A 27,835-nucleotide genomic window follows, 5' to 3' on the forward strand; every position below is an offset into this window, starting at 1 on the left:
TTATCATACTACAGTCACGCAAAAGCATCAAAAGTAGCAGATCTGCTACTTTTTCTGTATTTGAATTTGAATTTGAATCCTGAAAAGCAGTGTTGTTTTTGGCAGCAATTTTAGATTTTAGTTTTAGTCATAGTCTCTTGAATAGTTTTAATTTAGTTTTAGTCACATTTTAGTCACCCGGAATGTTTTGGTGTTAGTCTAGTTTCAGTCGACTAAATATCATAAGATTTTAGTCAACTAAATCTACAGTTGATTTAGTCGACAAAAATGCATTTTGGCGGGCCTTGATGCCGTCGTAATGACCTGAAAATAGCTGATCTACAAGCTCACAACGCGATTGTAAAATTACTTATACTGGATCTCTTGTCCACTAGTCCCTTCCTAACATTTTAGTCTAGTTTTTATATGTTGACGAAATTGTCAATATATTTAGTCTTAGTTTTAGTCATCATAGCTTAGTTTTCATTTAGTTTCCATTTAGTTTTCGTCAGTGAATAAAGGTAGTCGACGAACATTTTTCGTCTTAGTTTTAGTCGACAAAATCAACACTGGTTTTGAATTTGTCAATCTGCTACTTTTTCTGTATTTGAATTTGAATTGTAATCCTGAAATGCAACAGTTTTGGACATAATGCATGTGGTTTCCACCTGCCAGAGATGGTATTGTTGGACATAATGTATGTGGTTTCCACCTGCCAGAGATGGTATTGACCATATCCACCTTTTTCCTGTAACCCATAAAGTCTTTGCGTTTGTGTGTGCATAAGTTCCTCTTTCTCTTGCTGTGTTGCCAGTTTTGCAAGAGAAACGAGCACAAGTGAAAATAGCTCATTTACAAGCTCACAGCAACATATTGTGAGGTTGTAGGCTACATCTGTTATTTAAAAACATATTAAGAATAAATCGAAATATTTTGAATATTTTTTAAATACTTTAATACAAAAAAAGGCATTTTATTTTCAGATGGATGTCTGTGGACAATTCTATATTAATCTGGGGTTCCTTGACGTGAAGGAATGTGGGAACCACTGGTTTAAACAACATTTTAGAAGTAAGCCCAAATAAGCAACTACTGTACACTTTAAAATCAAGCCCAAAAAAACCCCATCAACCAGCAAACTACCAATAATTTATTTGCAAGTGACTTTACAGAAATAAATAACGATCTTGTGGATCAGCTATTTTTTGGGGGCAAAGCGATTACGTGTAGAGTCAGTCCAAGTACAGTGATGGCTCGATGTCTAGAAGGGATCCATATAGGCGTAAATAAGAGTAAATAAAATGGGTGAAATGATTTTCTCAGAGAAATGGCTATCTCTTACTTCCTTCTGTAAGTGGTGATGCAGTTGCAGAGATGTCATCTTTCCTTTTTTAATATTGCTGAGGTCAGCAGTCTCTCTGACCTGAAGGGATGATGGCCACAAATCTTGGGTGTATAAGGCTTTCCCCCCAGGTCAGCACTGCGCTGCCGTCCTGGGTGAGCCATGACTTCACCACGTGGAACCATTACTCGGCACCACAAATGCTGATTTGACCATTTTTCCCCCCGCTTCATATTTTAATAGTAGATATGTTTTCTTAACCACTTAAACCTTATATAATTCGTTGACCGGGATCCCCCAGGGACTACTTGGGCTCCTCCAATTTCCCCCCTCTCTAGACCAAAACCTCTTTTCTGAAAATAGCTGATCTATACAAGCTCGCAATACATCACAACGGTGACTTATTATTAGTATTACTCACATTGAGTGTTTATATTTTTGCTTGCCTAACATATATGACATGCCTAACACGGTTAATATATAGGGTTCATGTTGTTAATGGTGCAAATGACTTGCAAAACAAATGCACAATACAAACGCCCTATAGATGTTGGTCAGTCGGTCGGTTCGCTGGTCCACTGCTTTACGCCCAGACGACTGGATTGACTTGGATTTGCCGTTGTACGGTGCATGTGCATGGATGGATGATGACCCTATACGCTATGGCCTTACCTCTATTGCTTCCGGCAACATTTTCACTACATTATATGCTATATACAGTATAGGTACACGATACATATTTCTAAAGTGATGACCAGATATATGATATTTTGATGAGCATGTTCATAAAAAAAAACGTTTTCAACAATTAAAAAATTAGCTAATCTATCAAAACGACAACATTTGATTTTTGTGACCCCATGACCTCTTGGGTATAGCGATACCTGCAGGGTAAACTACACTTTTAGGCCTGTAGGGCTAAAAGATTGTTTGATTGATAGGTCATTTTGCCAGCTGTGGACCCCTGGTGGTTGCTTAGCCTCGTTCCCGGAGTGGGCCTTTATTCCATAATAGCTTCGCCCCTCCATGTTTCTTTTTGGGCCATGTTAGACATTTCACAACTTTTCTTTGAGCATCTTGTTATTTAACGAAAACCGCCAGATAGCCGGAGTGGAAGCGGCCAATGAGAGATTTTAGTATAATTTTACAGAGCCATGCACAGTATACCTGCTCAGTGGCCTTGTGGTTCGAGTGTCCGCCCTGACACTGGGAGGTCGGGGGTTCGATCCCCGGCCGGGTCTAAACACTCAGGTTCTTTTGGGTAAGTCCCTGCGGTGTTCTTGTACATCAAGCTGCCTCACGCCAATGAAACAGGAGATAGGCTCATGCCCTATATCGCCTCAGGGCTCGGCAAAGCTTACTTAAGCCCAAACCGCACCAATGATTCGCCATGCAACTCCTGGCAACCAAACGGTTGCGAGTAGTTGCGTAGTTGCATGCAAACATTATCCCCAATGGCAGTGTTGCATTGTGGCACAGTGTGACCTTAAAACTGTTTTGTTGCAGGGAGTTGTGACTATAGTTCCATTGGTGTGACATGTCCTTAGATTGATGCAGTTTGGGCCTGCACAGTACAGTATAGGTATATGTGCTTTATAGAGCCCCATCCTCTCTATGCCTGTATAACGTGCAACACACATGCGTGTGTCCGCGTGACCAGTGCGGCTGCGAGTCTTTCACGCGCGAGTAAACTCGCCATTTGTAGCAGGTCGGCGAAACGTGGCCTCTTCCCGCTATATACAGAGAAGGAGTGGATCTCACGTCTCACGAAGGTGAGATGAGATGAGCCCCGGTATATAGCAGCTCCTCGGGACCACATCCCCCCCCCCTCCTCCTCGCTCTCTCTCTCTGTAAAGGTCAGCGGTTTTAATGAGAGGCACGCCGAGGTCAGCGGAGCCAGAGGGCTCCACCTCCGTGACAGGACTCATGACTCCGCGCACCGCCGTTAGCATGCTAATCCCTGCAGGGGTGCTGTATACGCCAGAGAGAGCCTCCGCAGCGCTCCCCCCCCCCATGTGGTGGTGGTCATCTCTCTCAACGGTGATGCACGGATAAAAGTAACTATAGCTATACGTTTACTTCAAGTGTTGTATACTTTAAAGTGCAACATTGAGGTTCTTTTTTCTTTTTTCCATTTTTTGAAATCTTTAGTTAGTTATAGTTAATCTTTAGTTGCAACTAAGTTACTTTGTAGATTTAGGGATCTCATTTGGTCCATGCTAAACCCCTTATCCCTAAACTGTTTTACTATTTTGAAAAACATTTTTGAATAGTTCAACTAGCTGATCTACATCGACACGATGTGAGCTTGTAGATCGGCTATTTTAACTATTCAAAAATGTTTTTCAAAAAGAGCTTTAGGGTTAAGGGGTTTAGTGTGGACGAAAATAGAGCCCTTAGAGTATTTTTACAAAATGTAACGTTAACCACCATTAAGCTATACTTTGGCTAGTCGAAAACAACCAATCCACATTATTGTAGATCTGATGTTTTGGAAGAAAGGTTGGACAAATTTGAGTACATTTACTTTGGTACTGTAAGTAGGCTATATGTTGTTGCCAACAGGGCAGAAACTTGTCTACTCAGCCTGTGTCTCAGAGGAGGGCGGTGGACAGTTCAGAAACCTGGCTATACTCAGCCTGTGTCTCAGAGGAGGGCGGTGGGCGGTTCAGAAACCTGTCTATACTCAGCCTGTGTCTCAGAGGAGGGCGGTGGGCGGTTCAGAAACCTGTTTATACTCAGCCTGTGTCTCAGAGGAGGGCGGTGGGCGGTTCAGAAACCTGTCTATACTCAGCCTGTGTCTCAGAGGAGGGTGGTGGGCAGTTCAGTTCAGAAATCTTGTAATCCAATCTAATAGAAATGCAGGCTTTTCTATTCTTAGAAACTTGGCATTCATATTATTTTTTAAATGACCAAAAATGCCTATACCGATGATGTCACTGGCAGACGAGCAGAAGAAAACCAAAGTGAAAAACCAATACTATGTGCAGTATAGTTAGTTTCTGTCCAGCAATGCCCGCTGCCTCCCCGCGTCCCGTGTCCGTTCATGTGGTCATCTCTCTCTCACCAGGAGGACTTAAGTAGCCTCCGGCTAGCTCAGCCTTGGGCCGGCCCCCTATCTGACAGTCCCCTCCAATCATAACGGACAGCCGAGGCGACGCTGCGTTGACAACTGTCCGCCTGACAAATTACACTCTGCGTTTTCTCCCTCCACTGCCACTATGACTCCGCCTCTTGTTGCCGCCTTGTTGCTTGGCAGCTCGGTGCGCGCGTGTGTGGCTGTGTGCGTGTGTGTGTGTGTGCTTGTGCGTGTGCGTGTGTGTGTGCTTCTGCGTGTGCATGTGCGTGTGCGTGTGTGTGTGTGTGCGTGTGTGCGCGCATGTGTGTGTGTGTGTGGTAGTGTGATGGTTGTTGGTTTGCTGGCGGGGTGTACACTGGTGAGACACGACCTCCTCGGTGACACATGTTGCCTCTCTCTCTCTCTCTCTCTCTCTCTCTCCCCAACAAAACACTCAACATCGATTGCGATGTGCGTCGTCATAGAAACAGGGCACGACGTGGGGCCTGAGTGCGTATTCTGAGCCGAGCTGAGTGGTGGAGTATATTCTGGGCCAGGGAGGAACGGCACACACGCACGCACACGCACGCACACACACACACACACTGTGTGTGTCTATATATCACACACACACAGACACACACACACACACACACACACACACACACACACACACACACACATATCCCAAACTGAAACGACGAGAGGAGGGAATAGAAGGATCCCACAGAGAGGATGATGCAACTGGAGTGAAATTGTGCGGCCGGAGTGCATGCTGCATTAATGCGGCCCCCACAGACCAGAAAAAATACTCACCCGCATTCCCTCCTTCTCCTCCTCGTTCCAAACGCCTCACCCTTCCTTCACGGCGAGAATTCGGAGTGTCGGTTTAACCCAGAGAGGGTACAAAACCCGAACCCTTCGCGGGTCTCTCTTGGGTGGAAACATTATCACTCCCAAAGTGTTGTGCACACAGAGCTCTTTCTGGTTCTAGCCACTTTCGTATATTGGCAGCTTGTAACACTTTCTAGGACCTGAACTGAAAAAAACTAAACAACAGGAGCGGAATTCTCCCCTTTGTGTTTCACGTTTCACAGCCTCCTGATCTGACTGTACACGATGCAAACTTATGATTGGTTCCTGATCGGGCCTTTCAGAAGGAGACATTTTGAACCGGCACAGATTATGGTTCCCAGCCGCAGCATGACTAAATGAAACCTCTTATCTCCAATTCTAACTGTTTTTGGGGGTGGGGGTAAATTAACACCCCTCCTTGATCTTACTACAGCGTCACACAGAAGTATCAAAAATAGCAGATCCGAGCACAACGTGAGGCGAAGCGGCGTGTTTTGGGCTTGGCGATCAGCCGCTTTTGATTCCTTTCTGTGATGCTGTATACTGTACAGTATACTGTATAGTAATGATCAAGTATACAGTTTTGGACATATGAGGTTTCCACCAGACAGAGACGATATACGGTTATTATATCCCAACTTGTTTTCAATTTCAATACACACTGTATGATAAAATATTGACATGATCTTATAACCCATTCGTGAAGCCTTAATAGCAAGTGGGAAATCACAGAAATCAATGTACTTTACATTCTCAATTCATTACGCACAGCAGGAGGCAGCACGCGAGTGCTCCGTCCTTCCAGCTTAAGGCTTAAGATATCTGGGACAGAGTACATGTGAAGCTTTTGTCTGCACGCCGCGTTTGCCAGTTCCAATATGGAGGTCCTGGCACAATGATGAAGGGAGTCGCTCTGTCTGTCTTTCACTTTGAGCAACACTCACACACTGGCTCTTAAATGGCAGCTAGAATGCTCTCAGCACGGAGGCAGAGAGAGAACACCGTCTTTGTTAATGCATTTCGGCGGGCCAAGGGCAAATATATTACTTTGGTTAGGTTGACATCAAAATGAGTAGTAAAATGCATCTGGAGAAACTTGGATTTCCATTCACTTTGAAGAAGCTTTTTTTTTTTTAAATAAAAACAACCTCAAAACAAAAGGGAGAGGAAAAAAAAAACAGAAAACCACATTAGCATTAGGTTAATAATATTATATAACACCGTTGGTTACATTTTGTATACACTTTTGCAAACGCTATACAATTTTATTGTGTATGTCAGGAAACAACACCGGTTGATGTATATTCTGCGGTTATCGGCCCCCGAAATCAGCCGGGTTGGAAAAGGTGTCAACAAAGCAGCGGCGTGGCGTTTTGTACCGCGGACAGACTCCCACCTCCCACCTCCCATGCTGCATCGCCAAAGAGAGAAGAAGCTGGCTCTTTGTGCAGCCCGCTGTGCTCGCTATAGCAGCAACAGCAGCAGCAGCAGCCTGGTGACCATTATAAATGGCCTCTATTAGCACGGCTCGGTCGCAGAGGGGAGAGAAATAAAATCATTGGGAGAATGTAGGCCTGCACGCTGTCGCCTGGACGCCCGCTTCCAGCCTCCACAGACCCCCATCCCCATAACCTCCCCCACCACCGCCACCGCCACCACCTCCCCCACCTCCATTCCAAGGGGACAGAATCCTAAAGACTAGATTACTAGTGATACATGGAGTCATTATGGAGAGGGTTATGGCAATAGTATCACAGGGCGCCGTTGACAATAGACGTAATAGGGGTCCCTTTCTTCGGAGTTATAAGCATTACCATAGTATATAGCGCCGCGGCTGCACCTTTTCAGCAGTCTTGATGCACATTCCGAGCAGCTGTGTTCCTTTTATTATCTGCCTCAGGTAAATAGCCTTGTGTCATCCAACTGAAACCACTTTTTATTTCCCCATTAAAAAAAAGACAAAAAAGGCTCCATACCTCACCGGGGGTTAACTTAAAACGGATGTCTCCAAATGAGCAATGAAGTAGTTAGGGAAGGAGAAACCAGAATAAACATGTTAACCTCTATTTCTCAGAGGATGTGTAAGCCTCTGAGCAAATGTCGAAGGAGAGGGCATTGGATGCTCGAAGGTCTCTCTTCACACGGCCAGACTGCAGAAGGCCGCATCGGTGCACTATATAGGCCTACTAGATGTCACGCCAACGGGAGGCTATGGGAGTGGGAGGAACAAGGCGGAGGGTGGCGTTCATTTACAGACGGGACACAAACACTGTTAAATAAACGGAAAGAGAAAACGGGAGGACAGAGTAAGTGGAGACAGAGGGGGAGGTCAAGTAGTCTCCTAGTGGGGCAGCTTTAGAGTCCTATTATAGCAAATGCCGTGTTGCGCCATGCATGCACGCACACACACACACACACACGCACGCTGCCATGCACGCACGTGTGTGTGTGTGTGCGTGCACATGCACTAGGGGGGTTGAGGCCTTCGAGCAATGCAGGGAGAAGGCAATACAGGCAGGCAGGCAGAGAGGTATAGCCATGCAGCCATGCACACACGGCAGCCCAGTGCCTCCAGCTAGTTAAAATATGAGAGCGGCATGCAGGCAGGGTCTCGCTAATGAAAGCAGGGGCCCAGCCCGGGAAGCGAGGGCTGTATATCGCAGTGAGGAGACAGTTCGTAGAACCAGCCAGTGAGCCGTGAGCCTGTATAGTTCTGGGGGCCGCCGGTGATTAACCGTCCAGTGGGGAGTTGCTATACTACAGCTGGGCTATTAATAAAAGATAACCCGTGCACCTCCCCTCCCAGCGCACGCAGCCACACACGCACGCACGAAGGCATGAACGCACACACATACAATCCTACCCCTTTCGGTAACCCACTCGGCTCCTGACTGTCTTGCCCCCACATGGGATGTATTTGTATATCCTAATCATATCCTGACACATGCATGAATGGCCACACAATGTGGTGTGCATGGTCACAGCGTCTATACAGGTGCGAGGACTGAGGCAATGTATTTTTTAAGGCGGTCGATTCTTCTCAAAAGTGCTCGGCCCCGTGAGGGATTGTGAGGTGTATCGGATCAATTAGTGACCTCTCATTAAATGGTGATTTGCAGAGAATGACCCATCATTATGGAGTGTATGAAATGAAATATATTGTTTTATTAACTTCTTAACTTCATAGGGTATAGCCTATATGTTCATATACAGTATCTGTCATTGGTTTATAGGAAGACATTCTCTCAAATCATATAAGGTATATATGAGAACAGCTTAGTTGAAAAGTTAGTCAAATTAAAAGCTGCATGGGATATTGCACATTCACGTTGATAGACATCTCTATCTTTATATCTCTCTGCATACAACTTCATTTAAAATGTCATTCCATTTCAAAGCGGAACCTATAGGCCTATACAATATTTCCATTATCATATATCTATATATAGACTAACTTAAATAAATAAATAAATGCTTAAATGCTTTAAGTGTACTGGAATATTCATAGTTTACATGAACCCACTCATACGCCCACTTAGTGTGTTACAAACACGCACATGCACGCACTCACTTGCGCTCACATCGCTTTCTCACTCACTCACGCGCGCGTTACATGCACACGCACCGATATCATACAAATACGCGCGCGGAATTATGCGCTACAGAGTAGGCTACACTACTGTATACACGGTGCTGCTGCACTGTGGAAAACGTGAGGTTGAACAAACGTTGGCTTTGCGTGGATTCTGTGTGTGTGTGTGTGTGTGTGTGTGTGTGTGTGTGTGTGTGTGTGTGTGTGTGTGTGTGTGTGTGTGTGTGTGTGTGTGTGTGTGTGTGTGTGTGTGTGTGTGAGAGAGAGAGAGAATGAGACGAGCACGTTTACAACTGCTGCTGGACTGCATGTGCGCGCGAGAGAGAAAGGGGAGAGGGGGGAGAGAGAGAGAGAGAGAGAGAGAGAGAGAGAGAGAGAGAGAGAGAGAGAGAGAGAGAGAGAGGGAGAAAGAACATTGGTCCTTCTAATAGTTACCCTATACATAAGTGAGCTAATGCTTGTCGTGACTCTCTGTCTCCGATTCGTGACATTATTCTCAGGCTCGGCTCTGACCGTATAATGATGAGCAGCATATGACCGGATGGTGATGAGCAGCTCATATGGACGTATATACAGGACGAGACATTGTTACATTGAAGGAAACAATAAACATCTTTGTCACATAATGCAGTCTGAGGTGTAACTATATATATATATATATATATATGTTCTTATATATATATGGGCCGGAAGGTTGATTTTCATATTTTGTGACGATAGCCTACAGAGCTTATTGCTGCCATGAAACGAAGATTCTACAATTACGCAACACACGCACGCGCGCACACGCACACATACTCTATCTCTCTCTCTCTCTCTTGCGCGCACACACACACACACACACACACACACACACACACACACACACACACACACACACACACACACACAGATTTTTGAAAATTAACACGAATAGCCTGCATGCCCATGTCTAAAATAAATGCAAATTGCCATGAGTGTTAATTTTACAGTGCACAGAATCAAAATGGGACCAATTGTGCCCCCCTCCCAAACTCTATACACAGCGTTACAAATGGAACCAAGTGGGGGGGACCCTTTTCCACATGTCCTATACTACATATATATATATATATATATATATATATATATATATACACTCTCAGAGTTACATTAAACACTGGCGACTCTAGTGGCACATATTTATGACAGCTGGGGGGCAGCAGCAAAGTACGAACGAATACCCTCAACTCTACTACTATTTTTCTAATTTTGGAAACATGAGGCAGGTGCAACAGAAACAACCACGCACGTCGCACGTACCTTTGTGCATGCCCGTGAAGCGGTCCTTCAGCACGGTCAGCTCGTAGATCTTGCCGAACTCCTCGAACAGCGGCCGGAGGTCCTTCTCGTCCAGGTTGCGCGGGATCTGCCCGATGAACAGCTTGATGGCGTCGTGGTCCTTCATGGGGATGGTGCCTCCTCCGCCGCCGCCGTTAATGTTGTTGGTGTTGGTGGCGCTGATGATGCCGTTGTTGATGGCCGGACTGTGCTGCTGCTGCTGGGCCATCATGTGGCTGTGGACGTGGTGGTGGTGCACGCTGCTTAATCCGTTGATGCCGTTCACCAGCCCGTTGCTGGCCGACACCATGCCCGGGACGCCGCCGTGCTCCACCAGCACCTGCCCGTTGGTTAAAGTTGCCATGGTTTGGTGGTGGTGGGGAGGGAGGGAAGAAGGAGGAGGAGGAAGGGGGTCGGGTGACCACCACCGGACCCGGGCCAGGACAGTCTGCACAGTTGAGTTTGGGACGGGGGCACAGCAAGCCGGCTGCGGGAGGAGTGGAGCGACGCGCCACGGAACGGAACAGGGGGGAGAAATCGTTGCGTTTTTGATAATATTAATAATAATAATAATATTAATAACAATACCAAAAAAAAGGCCTTAGTAATAGTGGAAGTCTTCTTGTAGTCAGAATCAGGGTCCGAGGAGGAGAGATATAGAAGCCTTCTTCTTGTTGTTATCAGAGCACTTTCCCCGTCCCACTCCTCTCGTTCGTCCTCTTCATACGAAGCAAATATTTACACGGACGGTGCGTGTGTGTGCTCACACGCATGGAGCATTATTTGGCGGAAAGAATCGCATAGCCAAAAAAATAAAATACCAATGTAAAACCGGGGGTGGGTGAAAGCAAGCGCGCAGTCTTGAGTTGGTCCCGGTGGAGGCAACGGCTCGATGAATCCTTATATTGATGTCCCGCTCAGGAATTCGTTCATTTATTTCATAAAAAGAGAGTGAGTGAGTGAAGTGAGTGACTGGGTGAAGTGAGTGAGTGAGTGAGTGAGTGAATGAGTGAGTGAATGAGTGTGTGAGTGAGTGAGAAAGAGTCCACGCGTGCTTGAGAGGGAGAGACAGAGAGAGAGAGAGAGACAGAAGAGAAAGAGAGAGCGGGAGGGAGAGAGAGAGGGAGAGAGTCAGTCCAAGAGCGTTCACTGTCTATTTACACCTCCGTTCGTTCCCTCGTTCCCTTTGCTTCTTCTTGGCACCCTTCTGTTTTTTTTTGCATTGAGGAGTCGGTATGGGTGTCTTCACGGTTTAAACGGACAGGACCGTCTCACCCGCTGCACGTACGGCGGGGGTGGGAGGAGGGACCCAGTAGACACGTAGTAAAACCAGGAGTGTTAATGTGACTCGGAGGAGGAGGAGAGCACGGGGCAAATGGAACCGAATATAAACGGACCCTTGCGGTTCCATTTGCGCCGCTCTCCCCGAGTTACAAATTGATTAAATTAACACTAGGGATTATTTTTTATGTTCTTTTTACAGTGTGTTTGCGATAGCTATACATTCTCTCTCTCTCTCTCTCTCTCTCTCTCTCTCTCTCTCTCTCTCTCTCTCTCTCTCTCTCTCTCTCTCTCTCTCTCTCTCTCTCTCTCTCTCTCTCTCTCTCTCAACCCCCTTTTTGTCCATACGCGAGTCCAAAGTGGTACATTCCACCGAGGAGAGAGGGGTCTATAAATAGAGAAATAAAGAGAATTTGGTTCTTTGTGCTGCTGCTCTATCCCCGTCCCAGAGCATCCATCCATCCATCCATCCACATGCATATATGCATGCGTGGATGTAATGTAGGCCCTATAGCTTACATACATACATACATACATACATACATAGGCTACTATACATACATACATGCAGAGGGCTTATATCTTTGTGTTGCATATATGAATCACATTTTTCATTACCTCCCCCTCCTCAACTCTCTCTCTCTCTCTCTCTCTCTCTCTCTCTCTCTCTCTCTCTCTCTCTCTCTGTACACGCCGGTAATAGTCGGTCCCTACACGGCTATTTTCTTTCTTCGCGTCGGAGACCAGAGGGAATGTTTTCATTGAGGAGAGGAAAGAGGGGCTCGCCTCGTCCACACACACACACACACACACACACACACACACACACACACACACACACACACACACACACACACACACACACACTGACACACACACAAGCACGAAGCACGCTTGCATGTTGTGGACAGCGCGGTGCTGAACTGAACATGTATAGACTATAGCGACACGGCGCTGTCCACCACGCCGTGGTGCTGAAATGAGAGCGACCAGACAGACAGTCTCGGTTTGGCCAGCCAAAGCTCCGCGCTATCAAAGCATGGGTGTCCCATCCATGCACTCCCGAGTCAGTCCCGACAAAATACCTCTAAAACTAAAACACTATACAAAATGTCGCCGTTTTCAACATTCACTGGCACATTTGTCCCGCGGTTTACACCACTGTTTAAAAATAATATCACTTATTTTGAGGCTGTTACGGTTTTTTAATCGTGTTCTGTTCTGTTGAAAGGTGCAGTCACAATAGTGTTAAAACACCAGGTTGAAAAGATAGTAGCGAAAATGGCAGATCTACAAGCTCACAACCCTTTACATCGCCAGTCTTTGGTGAGCTTGTACATCGGATTACGGGTCCGTTTTTTCCCTCCCTTTCTACCTTTCTTTTTTCCCCCCTTTTTAATGGTCATGGCAAGCATATACGATCTCGTATAGGCTATACGTGTTCTTGTTTTGTATTGATTGTGTCTGTGAATTAACAGACATTTGTTGTATTATTTATTTTACAACCAAACCAATTCCTTTCCCGCATGCACTTCGCACACAGTATAGCCATGCAGGCTATTATGTGATGTGTGTGGACTGGGTTTGATTTCTAGAAAGAGAGAAAGTCTATGAGCACCGCCGAGTGGCGTAGAGAGGTAGAAAGGGGAACGCGTAGTAAAGGAGCTGAGGAGGGGAGGGGACAAATTGACACAATTCACAGATATGCACCGAAAGGCATGGTATTAACCCGTTCGTGGACGAGTATCAGTATAGGCTATACGATACAATCCCGAGTGCATGATGGAACTGGAACCAACATGTATACACCATGTGTAGCCTGCTGTATATTGATACACACTTGAAGCGTAAAATCCAGTCCTTTTACAGGTATTTCTCTATACATTTATAAGTTACAAAAACGGTAATCACATGTGAATTCTATAACAAACAAGAGGTTCGTTTGTTTAGCTTGTGTTATTCACTGTGCATGTGCATGGATTGGTCAGAGCTAAGGGTATAGACATCGCAGGTTGAGTATGTGTGCTTTTGACAATCAACACCCCGCCGAGTAGCGGGGGCGTGTAAACACCTACCAGAGCGGTAGGGGGGCATTTATGTTAATACGGCAACCGTTCAATCACACACCTCTGTCGCCCCGAGGGACTAACGAACTGAGGGAGGAAGAAAGAAAGAAAGAAAGAAAGAAAGAAAGAAAGAAAGAAAGAAAGAAAGAAAGAAAGGAAAAGCAGCCACATGTAGGCTACTTTATAGGCAGAACTAAGAAGGATATCGTGTCAAATTATTCTCGATTAGGCATACTAATGTTTATTGGGCAAGTTGCTGACCGTTGCAAATGTCATCCTTCACATTGTATTTAAAGGGAATAGCACTCGGTTTATACGTATTGGCCTGCAGGGTGTTGCTCAGCCAGATTATATATATTTTTTTGGGTGATGACATAATAGTATATAGGCAAATAATAGCCTATAGGCTGTAGGCACAGTCCACAGTCCAGACAATCCGATCCAAGGTATACTGTATGTGTATGTGTGTGTCTTATACGGACACAGATATGTCCTAGTCAGCAGTTATGATACGACAATGCTACATGATTATATAAGCAGCTATAGGGGCGTTCCTCATATTGGTCTGGAATAACTTGTATGATTGATTACAATAAACAAATGGCAATATGTTAATATACCTATAAATGAATGTATATATGTTACGTGGTTAATAGTGCTTCCACTTGTCCAGGCATTATATTGTATTATGATCCAATGTTCTGTCACTTTAAGAGTTCAGGCGGTTGACGTGACCTATAACCTATAGTGACGTAACCTACCGCACTTCCTATTTCATATTGGCTTTGAAAGCGGTAGGTTGTGTTTATTTTGTTCTGCAGATTATTTACATTATATGTACCCAAAGTTGTTGTTTCATGGTACTGCATCTGCTTTATTTCCAGCAATTGTAACGTGTAAAACATACGTCAGAGCAGAGCAGTGATTGCCTCATTCTTTGTTGTACAGGTACATATTGTATTTATTGTCGGCACTTTCTATTTCATATTGGCTTTGAAAGCGCAATTGTAACGTGTAAAACATACGTCAGAGCAGAGCAGTGATTGCCTCATTCTTTGTTGTACAGATTACACTTCAGAATAAATCTACTCACTGCTGAGATCCTGGTCTATGGTGCTTCCTATAACACAACGCAAGATCACGTCTGTTACATATAGGCTATGTGCATTTGATCCCTTTTCTAATAACAAAAAAAATATGCAGACATTTAAAATGCACACTGCAATAGAAACGTTTAAATAACCAATGCTCTTGTATACCCGCATGTGCTGCAGTGACATTTGGGATTGTGTATATAAGGCAACAAGTTGTTCATTTACTGCCTATAGGTTATAGAGATAAGCGTTCGAGAGGAACACTTTCATTTTCTCCACAGCAATGGTCTATTGATGAATGTGCTCATCAGAGTGAAGGCGGTATAAGGCTGGACCTGTATACTCATCTTAAGGCAATAGGACAGAATAGTTCCGCTGCATACGGGCCACGGGGCATTGCATTGGAAGCATTCTGCAGTGACCACAATGAACCATAGAAGTGGACTGTAGTTATGGTTCAGTGTCTCCATGCAGTTAAACGACGCTATAGCCTAAAGGCCCTTCAGTATAACGGCACAATATCGGGAGGCTCATAATGTCGGCCTATTTGTTTTCATTATTTGGCTATGATGCATGTTCCCATCCGCGTAAACATTAGCGAACCATTAAATAACAAAAGCTATACACTCTGCGCCTCTCCCCCCCCCCCCCCCCTCTCTATCTCTCTCTCTCTCTCTCTCTCTCTCTCTGCTTCCCCGCCAGCTAAATGGCCCGGTAATGTCATCCCGTTCTCACGGCATGACCGGGGCCCCAGTGGGAGGGGGGGGCACTGGGGGAGACGACTTGGCTTTCTTTGGCATGACACCGTGGTCTGCTCTCCAAGCTCTCCCCCGGGGCCGCGGCGCTCCATTCTCGGCGGCAGCAGCGGCCTTGCTCCATGCGCTCACGCCTGACTTGCCTCCAGCAATATTTTTTAATACAAGGGCGAAATGGGAGGGCACAAATCATTGTAATTATGTTCAGTGGGTAGTGTCGTGGTGATTATGTAAGGTATGGCGGTGCCATTATCGTTCCCTGACGGTATCCCTTTCTCTCTGCATGCACAGACCCTATACTACTGTACCTGCGCGCAGCAAAAGGCAATGTTGTCAATGCACTGCCGTGTCGCCCGGAGTGCAATGGCTGCGGTGACTGAGCCCATCGGACTGATAGTCATAACATACAATTAACGAGCAGTACGTATGGTGGAACGGTGTAACTTTTGAGCCCCTAAATGGTACTTATATTTCAATCCGTGTGGGTATACTCACTGTCAGACGTGCATGACAATATAACCGATGGCGGATTATTTTAGTTGCTGAAATACTAATAAATTAGAGTATTGCTTTCAGCAAGTCTGCGCTCTGTCTCTAATAAAGCAAGCAGCATAGGGATGTCAAGCTATTCTCATACACGTCTTTGTTAGGCTTTAGCATCTGTCCGAGTATAATTTATGTATAGCTCTTCAAGATTTTATTTCCACGAATGTCTTATAATGTTGTAGACTGTCTGGAAACAGCGCTCTTTTGCGAGGCGGCTGTCCATGGTGCTGAAGCTATACAACTAGACTAGGATACATCATGTCCACCATGCATGTGCCGCTCTCCATGGTGCTAGAATGGCTAATACAGGATTTCTTTGCACTACAGTAAGAATTCCTATAACTGGTGGACCGTGAGGGTATTGCAGGTGTGCCCCAAATACTTGTAACAACACTTTTTTTTTTAAGGTGTCGTGTCATCTTGAATTGAATTAATTGGTTGTGAATTGGTCTACTGAACCCCCATTTGATAGCATTTCTATCTCTGGGACCCAGTGTACAAATGGAACCAAATAGACCCGTTAGGGTCCTTTTGGTTACAAACTATAATTTAGCATGGGGACCGGACCCAGCTCTGACCATGAGGGCTTCAGCCCTTCAACGCTGGCCAGCCATTCTGGGGGCTTGAATTACACCCATAAAACCGGAACTTTGAACATTTCTGAATAATTATATGCTTTGTCATAAAAGGGCTGTGATTGGCCTGCTTTGTAGCTTTGATATCTGGAGTTTCAGCCGCAGCTCAAATTATTTGAAGCTTTGTAGCCTCATTGTGTGAGTGTTCAGACATGCTCTGAAAGGGCTCAGGATCCACCCATCTGAACAGTGGTGTTCAGATGGGTGGGTCATGGAGGCCCACCCATCTGAACTCCACTGCTCAGATGGGTGGGTCGCGGAGGCCCACCCATCTGAACTCCACTGTTCAGATGGGTGGGTCGCGGAGGCCCACCCATCTGAACCCCACTGCTCAGATGGGTGGGCCTCCGCGACCCACCCATCTGAACTCCACTGCTCAGATGGGTGTGTCGCGGAGGCCCACCCATCTGAACTCCACTGCTCAGATGGGTGGGCCTCCGCGGACGCTTTCAAGTGGGCCCAGATCCAGAAGGGGTTGGGGAACCATGCACTACGACACCATGCACCACCCCAGACCCAGAGCTCTGTGCGGGGCGCATAACAAATCAAAAACTAATAATTAGGCTGACATTGGAGTCCATAAGTTATGAATGACACTCAAAGGACAAGGGGGATTGCTGCCAAATAGGAATAAAAGTTGTCACCGTTTCACTAAATGTCTATATGAGCTCATCAGAAATAGCCTTACTCATTCCATCATCGTTCTCTCGTGCTGTGTTATAGGTGTTTAACCGACCTAATCACACATAAACAAGCTTGCTTGTCACGGCTCCAATTTTCAGTTTCTGTACCATATAACTGTGGCAGAAAAGGCAAATAAGGCGAAAGGTGGAAATGGAATTCCGTCAGGGCACACGCTCCACAAATAGATTGATAATCCACATGGTTCACCATAACGAGCGTTGTCGTTCCTGATGTGACCTATTCTGCATAGTAATGTTTTTTCTCACCTCTTCCTTCACGTTGGGGCGAGGTTCTAAATCTCCCGCAGCCTTGAGACTGCAGGCTGTATGTCACACGCCAATAATTTAGGTGGAAGAGCGCCGCGGAAGGAGGAAAGGGCAGGTGAACGACTGAAGTCTATAGGGAAAGTTTGGAGGGGGCAATTCAAGGCACAGCTAGGCGTTCCTCTTCAACTTGAACTATGATGTATATTACATCGCCTTAGGCTTAGAGGCGGACCTCAGGTTAAACCGTAATTAAAATATGACGGACAAATTAACATATACTGAAAACTGACAAAGAAGAATTTGTCAAAAAAGCATGCTTTTTTTTCACGATTTTGCAACCCATTTTTTGATTTTTTCCCCCCTCTGCCTACCTGGGGAGGCAGCGGACTGACCTCATGCTCCTTCTATGCATGAGGAGTTCAAGCTGCTTCTTATCATCTGACAGGGCGGAGTTTCCCCGGCCGGACGTATAGCGTGGAAGGAACACGTTATTCCGACCAGTTCCTTTCCCCTCCATCAGGTGCCCCGGCTGGCCAGGGGGAGGTAGTATAGAGACCAGTTCCTTTCCCCTCCATCAGGCGCCCAAAAAAGCATGCATGACATTATTACACCTATTACTCTTACAGAACGACACATAAGAGACCCCCCCCCCCCTCCCCCATTTCTTTTGGACATATTCTCATGAATTAATATAACTACTAAATTAATGGTTAGTAAACACAAACATGGATGGCATTTGGGAGTGTGTACGCATATTTCATTTGTTTCCAGAGGAAAAGTGTATATTGGGGATCGTGTGTTGAATGAAAAACAGTCTCTATTCCACACAGTGGAAGTTTGTTGACACTGGGATAAGAGGATGTGCATTATCTCCCCGGAGCAAAAATAAACAAAGATACAGAGCTATTGAATAAAGCATTAGTAGCATTAAAACCCTTTGTTTGAAATATCTTTCAAACTGGTCTAAGGAATAGACATGCGGCCATATTTGTGTATTTTTTTAATTAAATATTGTGAGTAAGCTGTGTGAAATTATGGACACAAAAAAACAAAAAAAACAATACAGAGCACATAAGCCATTAGAGGTTAAATATTCATTCATTTGTCACGTATTGTAAAATATTATGCCAAATATATGTGATTCGAATAACTGCAACTGTACAAAGCCAGAGGCAACAGCAGGCATGCAATAATTTTACAAACCATTCCCATTCCAGTGGTTTAAATTGAGCTCTCCTCTCAAAGACCTCACAAGTACCTGTTCATTCATTACCAGTCGAAACATCTTCATTTAAAAAAGTAAAATAGAAATGTTCATTCATAGAATGGCTACAGTGAATCAGTTAATCTCGTTCTATAATGTTGCATATAATTTCCTTAATTAGAAATGATATCTAAAAACAATTATGGCTGTGCATGTAATTTTACAAAAGGTATGGGTTAATATGAAACAGGGCTGGACATTTTAATTGTAATGAAAGTGGATATGATTTAATTAATCCAGAGCCACGGCATGGATCACTGTCACTATACAGTATAGCCCATGCTGCATGCCTCAAGGATGGCCAAAGTCTCTGTGATAGACATATACTGTAGACTGTGTATACATTCTGTTCTGATATTTCATCCTCTTCTGCTTCTTTTGAATTTAGACGTATACTTTACACTCAGATTTCTTTCCCCCCAAGTCATATTCCGTCAATTAGAAAAGCCTTTCAGCTTGTTTTGTTTAGCTAGACAAATATGTTTATAATAGCATGACAGTTCCAGGTTCGATTCCCGGTAGTGGAGCCTCCAGCTTAGCCGGGCGTGGCGGGCGCATCCAACAACCATGTATGCAGTGTTCAAAAACACCAGGCCATTAGATTTAATTGGGTGAAATCGTGCCGATTTGTGAATCGTCCAGTCTCGGGGGGAATGAATGTTCGCCCGAGGAGCAATGGCTTGTGTCTGCCTCTAGTCATTGTGGTTCTGCCCAGGCTGTATTGGAAAGAGATTAGTGCTGTGACATTTGACATGGGTGGGCGAACCTTCTTGTGCCGTTGGAAGAGCTGTGGAGAGATCAGGTGACAGCTCTTCTCCACGACTGACTCTATACAGTATATGCCCATGCAGAAAACACACGCACACGCGCACGCACACACACATGCACACACGCACACACACATGCATATGCACACGCACACATGCACACGACATCATGAAGTGAAATGATTGCATCTCTCTCTGCTATCGTCTCCGTCAGGTGGAAACCTCAAATGTCCAAAGACGGCAGATCTATGAGCTAAAAACGTGTCGCTTCGTGTCCACGTTTCTAGCTTGTAGATCTGCTACTTTTGATGCTTTTGTGTGACACATATCATCACATGTAGGGCATTCATTTTTGAAAAAACTAAACAAAAAAAGCTACAATATTGAGATGTCAGACAGACAGACAGACAACACAGATGTCTATCTCAGAGTCTAACCACTGTCTGAATCACTGCACCAAAAAATCCTATTTCCTACAACAGATCAATTCCACAGAGAGGTCACGGGGTGAGACGAACTCTGACCCCTGGCCCTGTCAGTGCACACTGATGACACTCGGAGGGCATGACCTGGCTGTCATGGTGATGTGGCACCTCCATTCTCCGGGCCATGGGCAGACATTTTGGAGGCTGGCTTGTAATTGCTCTGCGGAGGAAAATGGGACCCACGGGGAGTGCGATTACACCTGGTTTTCTTGCTCTACCGCGAGGCTTAACCACATGAACCCAGTAGCATATCCCGTCATAATAGGCAAGCCCAGACGCACAGCACAACATGACACGTTGTGGGCTTGTAGATCGTCTGTTTCCGCTATTTGACGTACAACAAAGTTGATATATAGGGTTTAAGTGGTTTAGTTGAGGACGAGGTGTGGTGATGGTGTGCATGTGTGAGTGTTCATTCATGTTCGTGTTCCGTGTTTGTGCACTCATGTGTACACGTTCATCCTCTGTTTTTAAGAGTGACTGAGTTCCCCTGGGGATGGTAACTGCAACTGGACAAGTGCAAGCTGCACCGCGATGCAAAAAGAAGAAAAAACCCACCCCAAACATTTCAACACTCTTTTCGCGTGTGTTGACGCGATGCCCGAAAATTGGCCTGGACCCCAGACTATAGCTGACGGTCTTGTTTTTACAAGACACCTGCAATCTAGAGACAATTACAGTGTGACAGGTTTATGTGTGGCTATAGGTTGTACTGGACACGTAGGCCCCTTTGCTCATCCACACAAATCAACAGACACGTCATGAAACAAGGATGTCCATAAAACATCCATCACGTGGCTGAAGTAGCAATGTTTCTTATCAGACTTTTTGTAACCTCTAACAGCTGTTATGATATCTATTGTCGGGTGGAATCCTCATATGTGACCAGATTTGACTGTGAGCCTGCCATCGCGCAAATTCCAAATTCACCTCAAAATGAGTTATTAGCACAGGCATACTCTTCACATACTGAGCATGTCAGAGCTGAAATCGACATGTGAAATAAATGCTTAAACATGTAGCTAGGTGTAAAGTTAGAGACCACAGAAGTGAACCTTTCAAGCCTGTTTTCTCAACTCGCTGTTTCTCTGCAAGACATTACTCTATAAGCCATATCTCCAAAAACTGGTGGGTCAAACTGAACAACCAATATGTCAATTTGAAGCTATGATTCCCTGCTTTCATACGACATGAAAAAAAAAACATTCACACTCAAAAGTTAAAATACGAAGAAAATAGTTTTTGCCCGACAGCAACGATTTATAAATGAATGTCAGTAAACCCCATGGTTTTGTGTCTATATATTGATGCTCAATGCATGGGTGAAACAAGGTATTTCCGTTGTTTCCAAAAAGATATCAAATAAAATAAAACCCATTCTCCCTCACAGCAGTATAGGCTGGAAGACCTTCATTTGGCTGGAGTTCTTCACAACAATCGCATCCCAGTAAGCTGTCTAATTATAGCTGCTAAGGGAAATGATAGCGAATATTGACAGTGCAGTTAAATCCCTGGCACAGTGAAGAGTCTGTGATTGCAGTATAATAATTTGGCATTCAGCGAGACACAACAGGCCGTGCGGAAAACATGTTCGCAGTGTTCGACAGAAAAAATGGCAAAAAAAGAATAGGGGGAAAAACTGTGTAATTGAGGCTTTCAGTGAAGGAAAGTAACTAAGTACTACTTAAGTACAATTTGAGGTACTTGTACTTTCCTGGATACTTTAGTTATTAGTTACTTTGTAGATTTTTATTATTATTCCAAAACATACATTACCCACTTAAGCCCTACTATTTGAAAAAAATAGCCAATCTACATGCTCACAATGCACGCTTCTAGATTTTGCCATTTTCAAAAGATTACTATTATACATTAGAAAACTTGAAATGGGGCGCACGGTGGGGGTCCCATTGGGGCGCTGGGTGCGTGTTCTCTCCTCTGTGTCATCAGTGCCCATACCCGAGGCGAGGTTGGCGAAAGGGCCTTTCTGTGTGGAGTTTTCATGTTCTCCCCGTGTCCCCTAGGGTAGGTACCCTCACAAGAAACATGCAGTAATCCTGGTCTCTAAACTGCCTCCCCCTGGCCAGCCGGTGCGCCTGATGGAGGGGAAAGGAACGCGTTACGTTCTGCCGAGGAAACTCCCCCCTGTCAGGTGAAACTTGAAATGGGACATTCTGCACAATGAGTACTTTTACTTTTGGTACTTTAAGTACAATACTTTTGTACTTTTACTCAAGTAATTATTTTATGCTGGATCTTTAACTTGTAATGGGTGTATTTCCACATTGCAGTATTGATACTTTTACTTATAAGTAAAACATTTTAGCATACTTTTTTTCCACCAGTCTACCGACGTGTTTCCCGGACTGCTGTGCGGCGTCTTATCGTCAGAAGTGCGTGCTACACATCCCTCTGACAGATGAATAGAGGCAGACAGACAAAAAGATGTCAGAATGATGGACGGATGGCTAGATAAACAGACAGGTGAGCGCTAGATAGATCAGTTCTACTGTAGCGCCTTGGCGGCTGTGTGAAGTTTGAGCGTGCATGAAGGGAGTATGTCTTTTGGCATGATCGTCAGTGTGCACTGTGCAGGCGGCGCAGCAGGCTGAATTGAATATTCAGCCCGAGTGAGCACGTACGTTAAGAGGTGCACGTGTGCTCGTACGTGTGTGTATGTACGTATAGACTAGTGCCACGCACATGTACTGTACACAGTGGTGGGGAAAAAAAACTATACTCGCATGTCTTACTTAATGGTTTCATGTAATTCATTTTCATCTATTTTTTATTTTTCGGGTTTTCTTTTAGGTTTTATGGCCTCAATTACACCCACACAACCTGAACTTTGAACATTCAGTGGATTTTCTGTGGTCTGTGGTTTTCTCGGTGTGTTCTGAAGCCTTTTGAGCTGCAATGAAAACAGTCAAAAGCCCAAAACAGTCACACCTTCTGTCAAATTCTTATGTCATATATGGGATTTGTAGACTTTTACCTCAAAGTCAAATCAGAGCACTAGTTTGAAAAATAAAAAAACCCACAGAAAATCTAATGAATGTTAAAAGTTCAGGTTTTTTGGGTGCAATTGAGCTCAGAAAAAAAAGAAACATTACAAAATATTTTTTTAAAGTCACAATCCCTTTAAGTAAATGTATCAATATGTCAATGTAGAAATACATTGCCGTATACAAAAGTCCGGAATTAAAACATTTCTTGTGTAAAAGTGCAAAAGTAATGGCATTATAATAATGTACTTAAATGTGCCAAAAGTAGAATGTATTCATTATGTAGAATGTTCCATTTCGCAAGTTTTCAAATGTATAATATGTATACAAATATTTAGAAAATAGCAGATCGACAAGCTCACAATGTGTCGTATCGTTGTGAGCTTGTAGATCGGCTATTTTCAAATGGCTGGAATATATATAGGGCTGAATTCAGTTTGAGTGAGTTTGTTGTGATAATTATGAAGATCTACAAAGTAAATATAGTAACCTTTTCAAATAATTAGTAAAAAAACTCCATATCCTATATGTCTTGACTCTGAGCTGTAATGGAGTAGAAGTAAAACTATACTGAAAATTGCAAATACTCCAGTGAAGGAAAAATACCTCCAAATTGTACTGAAGTATATTACTTGAGTAAATGTATTTGGTTACTTTGCACCATGCACTGCATGTACACATGTACAGCACGTGCACAGCATGCATGCGGCCACACACGCACGCACACACGCACGCTCGCACACACACACACACACACACACACACACACACACACACACTCTCGCGCGTGTGTCTGCATGCATGGCTGATCTTTAACTTCATTAGCATGTGAATGGTCTGTGATGAGATGGAAGGCAGTAAATGCCAGGTGGTTGAAAGACAAGGAGGCTATCTCCAGCGCTGTGGCGTCTCTACCCATTGGCTTGTATACGCTCGCCTTCTCTGCCTGCATGTCTGCTTGACTTCTTCTTCCCTGTCTTCCTCCCTGTCTGTCCTTGCGTTGCGTATAAGGAACAGTTTTCGCTTCGTCGCGCGGCCGTCTCGCACGACAAAAATAACCGATTTTCAACAACAATAACAAGAGAAAACAGACACCACGCGTCAAGGTTCTCAGCAAAATAATCCGTCATCTGCGTCACGGTTGTGTGACGACGTACATAAATAAAGGAGGCACGGCCGGGGGAATCCTAAGGCTGACTCACTCCCAAACAGAATATTCTGACCAAAACGTCAACATGTGACTCCAAGGGGTTCAAATAAGGCACATGTTGACTTTTTGGGGAATATGAGTTAGGATTCTGTCCCTATTGGGACATTACTTGGACCGTGCCGAGTCGGCTCAAGCGGACTTTGCAACGTTGTGGCACGGTGACGGGTGACTCGCTCGCCTGCGGTGACCCAAGGGGGTCAGCGTCATTATTCCGATGGCGCATTATTCCGACGACGCGTTATTTTGACGGTGCGTTGGTCCGACTCGCCCCATTTCTAAGGCGCCGTCGGAATTCTGAGCGGATCCCGTCTCAAGGCCGCTTGAGACTGCGCACCTCTGTCGTTTTAACTGTTTTGTCGGACTGTCAAAATCACTGTGAATTGGATTCACGCATCCCTGGAATGCAGAAGTGTGTACCGGCCCCTTCAAGTCGCCGTTTGACATTTTTGGTTCAAAGAAATCACAATATGTCTTTTTGGGGGGTGAGACAGTGTTGGGAATCCACAACCATCAATCTCTGATGCTCCTTACGAACTGACCTCTCATTTGTACCTGGCAGCTAACGCTGAACCTCTTTATACCCGATCCACTTTATTTGTACTATTCTTGACTTGCTGGGGCTGAATTATACAGTGATGCGTATGTGCAAATACAGCAGAGGAGGCGCGCGGAGTGCAAAGATAAATAAATAAATAAATAAAACGCCAGCCGATGAGTCTGAACAAGGCCGCGGCTTGCCGTCTGCCCTCAGCTTTCCAACAGCCACAAACACAGCCACGGTTTCCCGGTGACAGCTTTGCTCAGGTATGGTGGAAAGGTCATTAATAATGAATACTAAATCAGCATCTGAAAAAGGTTACCGTTTTCGAGCGCCGCACTCTCTCCCTTGTATCTCTCCTGTAGCATTTATCCCACTCAAGACGGGGAACCCCTGTTGGTGTTTTAAGCATCATGTTATACTTTAGCTATTGAAAGATATAGCAGATCTGCTGTGCTACGAGCTTGTAGATCTGCTATTTTGGAAATGTGGTGCAAATCTTGTGAATGTGAATGCATAATCTTTGCTTCTGGGGGGGTGGACCCCCATCTGAAAACATATTTTCAGATGGGGGTCCGCAGCCAAATACAGATCATTCTGGGGATGCTTGACATGGAAAAGGGTGATCACCACTGACATAGAAACATATTTTTTTCCAGGAAACTTTTAGGATTTAGAAGCCTTTTAAAAAAAACAAATCAGCCTCAGGTCTAAATGAGTTATTATAGCCTTTTCACTTCCCTTTCACTGTCACCTCTTTTGTCACCGAAAGTATGAGCTATGGCTCCGCTCGGCTTTCTGTAGGGGGGCAGGAGAGGGAGATGAGAGGAAAATGGTAGCATAGTGTGATTCATTCATACACGGATCAAGTGTGATGGCTCCGGCAGTGGCGCGGAGGTTATTTGGTTTCCCATGCAGGGCCCGGTGTCATTGTGTGGGGCTTTTTCATAAAATGTAATCCACTCCTACAACCACCCAAAAAAAGTGTATATATGTTATGCAGCTGCAATGGAGAAAATCTTGTGATGGAGTGGAGAGAGAGAGAGAGAGAGAGAGAGAGAGAGAGGGCTGTGTAAACATCTCAGCAAATACATAACATATAGGACATGGTGGTGTGATGAGAGGAATCATGGAGGACATGTTGTGATGAGAGGACTCATGGAGGACATGTTGTGATGAGAGGACTCATGGAGGACATGTTGTGATGAGAGGAATCATGGAGGACATGTTGTGATGAGAGGACTCATGGACACAGTGGTGTGATTAGAGGACTCATGGAGGACATGGTGGTGTGATGAGAGGACTCATGGAGGACATGGTGGTGTGATGAGAGGACTCATGGAGGACATGCATGGTGGTGTATACAGGGACTCATGGACACAGTGGTGTGATGAGAGGACTCATGGACACAGTGGTGTGATGAGAGGACTCATGGACACAGTGGTGTGATGAGAGGACTCATGGAGGACATGGTGGTGTATACAGGGACTCATGGACACAGTGGTGTGATGAGGGCGTGTGATGAGGGCGACGGACGGCCGGCCGGGCGTCACGCTGTGACGCGGTGGCCACATGTGTGCGTACTGTGCAGCACCACATGGTCTCCCTGGAGGGAGCGGTCTGATTGGATGTGGGTGCCGGAGCCTGTCGCCTAAGCGGTGAACTCAACTCGCCCTCAGTCTGCTGGATATAGATAGTAAGCCCTCCGGGGGGAAGAACACATCAGCGTCGTCTGGAGTCTTTGGTATATACGCACTCACGCCTTCCACCATGCCTGCCATGATGTCTCCCGCCTTCTCCCCCCCTGCTTCACTTCACCCACTCAGATCACAAGACAGACAGTTGTATTGATCACACCGCACTGTATTATATAACACGTTCTGGCGATCATGGACTGACTGTTGTTGTACCAATTGAGCAGAGAGAGAGAGAGAGAGAGAGAGAGAGAGAGCGCTGTGCACGGACCAAGACGTTTAACACTTGCATGACTGAAGTAATACCGCACAAGCTGAATTCAGGTCAAAAATACAGTTTTTTCCTGTGATGTCATTGGCTACTGTCTGACTTATGCCATAGAGATACATTTATAAGACACAGACACACCCATATATTATGTAAATAAGAGTATATCGGTAATGCATGTCATGATTTAGGTTTGTGGTACCGCTCTGGTGGCCATTTTGGACATAGTTTTAGCCTTGCTTTTGTGTTTTGTTTTCCCTGCCCCTGTATTACCTACCACTCCCTCGTTAACCACCAATTGTTTGGTTCACTCTATAGTGTTGGACATTAGTATTCTATGGTACGCTGCCTGTGGCTGATAGATTTCAGCATTATTCATAAAATCAAACAGTGGTTTATGTTTTTGTCTGTTGTTGTGTTAATTCTTCTGGGCTTTTTGTCCTCTTGCATTTTCTGTTTTTGAACTTGGACTTTGTTCTGCATCTGAGTTTCCACTGGTTTTGTATTTTTGAGTGTTCCCAGCCCTGACAGCATGGCTTATTTAGCTAATTGTGTTGCTTATTTAGCTGAACAAATTATAGCCTGGGCATTGGTTGTTGCCTTTAGTAAGCTGGTAGCGTACCCGGGCGATGAGCTGTGTATACATGCATGTTCAGAATTGTGTTGATATTGGCAAATCTTAACATTTGCTTATAATGACACACCCAAAACAGTGCATGCAAACTTCACCAGCAATACAGATTGTACTCAATATAGAAATAAGAGATTTCACCAAACTCTGGAGAGCAGTGCGGGGGACATATAGTTGTTGATGTTTGCTATTCTCTCCGTGCATTAAAAGTGTGATGTGGTGCTGCTGTTGTTAATTACCCAGCAAGAACATATATTGCTGAGGTGTCAAGTCATTAGGACGTCACATAGTTGGCATCGGTTATAGGAGATGTACCCATGGCAACGTCACAACACATCTATTACACGCACAGACACGTGGACACACGCAAACATGCACAAGCACACAAACACACTGCACTGACACGTGTCCAGTGTTACATTTGTTGACCAAAAATGTTTGTCGACTACCTGTTTTCACTGCTGAAAAAGCTATGAGGACAAAACTATATATAAATATACTGAGAATTTTGGAAAAATAAA

The 27,835-nt window shown here is 44.8% G+C and overlaps 1 protein-coding gene across 1 annotated transcript in view; it reads right to left on the bottom strand.

Moving 5' to 3' along the window:
* Positions 1-10,270, bottom strand: part of celf4 (CUGBP, Elav-like family member 4) — a gene marked incomplete at its 3' end in the record, with an annotated part of 141,297 nt that extends 131,027 nt beyond the window's left edge. Inside the window, exon 1 of the mRNA XM_080783195.1 lies at positions 10,108-10,270. Within this exon, the coding sequence (XP_080639321.1) occupies positions 10,108-10,252 (145 nt within the window). The 5' untranslated portion in view covers positions 10,253-10,270. The remainder of the gene's footprint in view (positions 1-10,107) is intronic.
* Between the last annotated feature and the right edge of the window lie 17,565 nt (positions 10,271-27,835).

This window comes from Protomyctophum bolini (genome assembly GCF_963924005.1).
Source record: "Protomyctophum bolini genome assembly, chromosome: 2".
Taxonomy (NCBI): Eukaryota; Metazoa; Chordata; class Actinopteri; order Myctophiformes; family Myctophidae; genus Protomyctophum; species Protomyctophum bolini.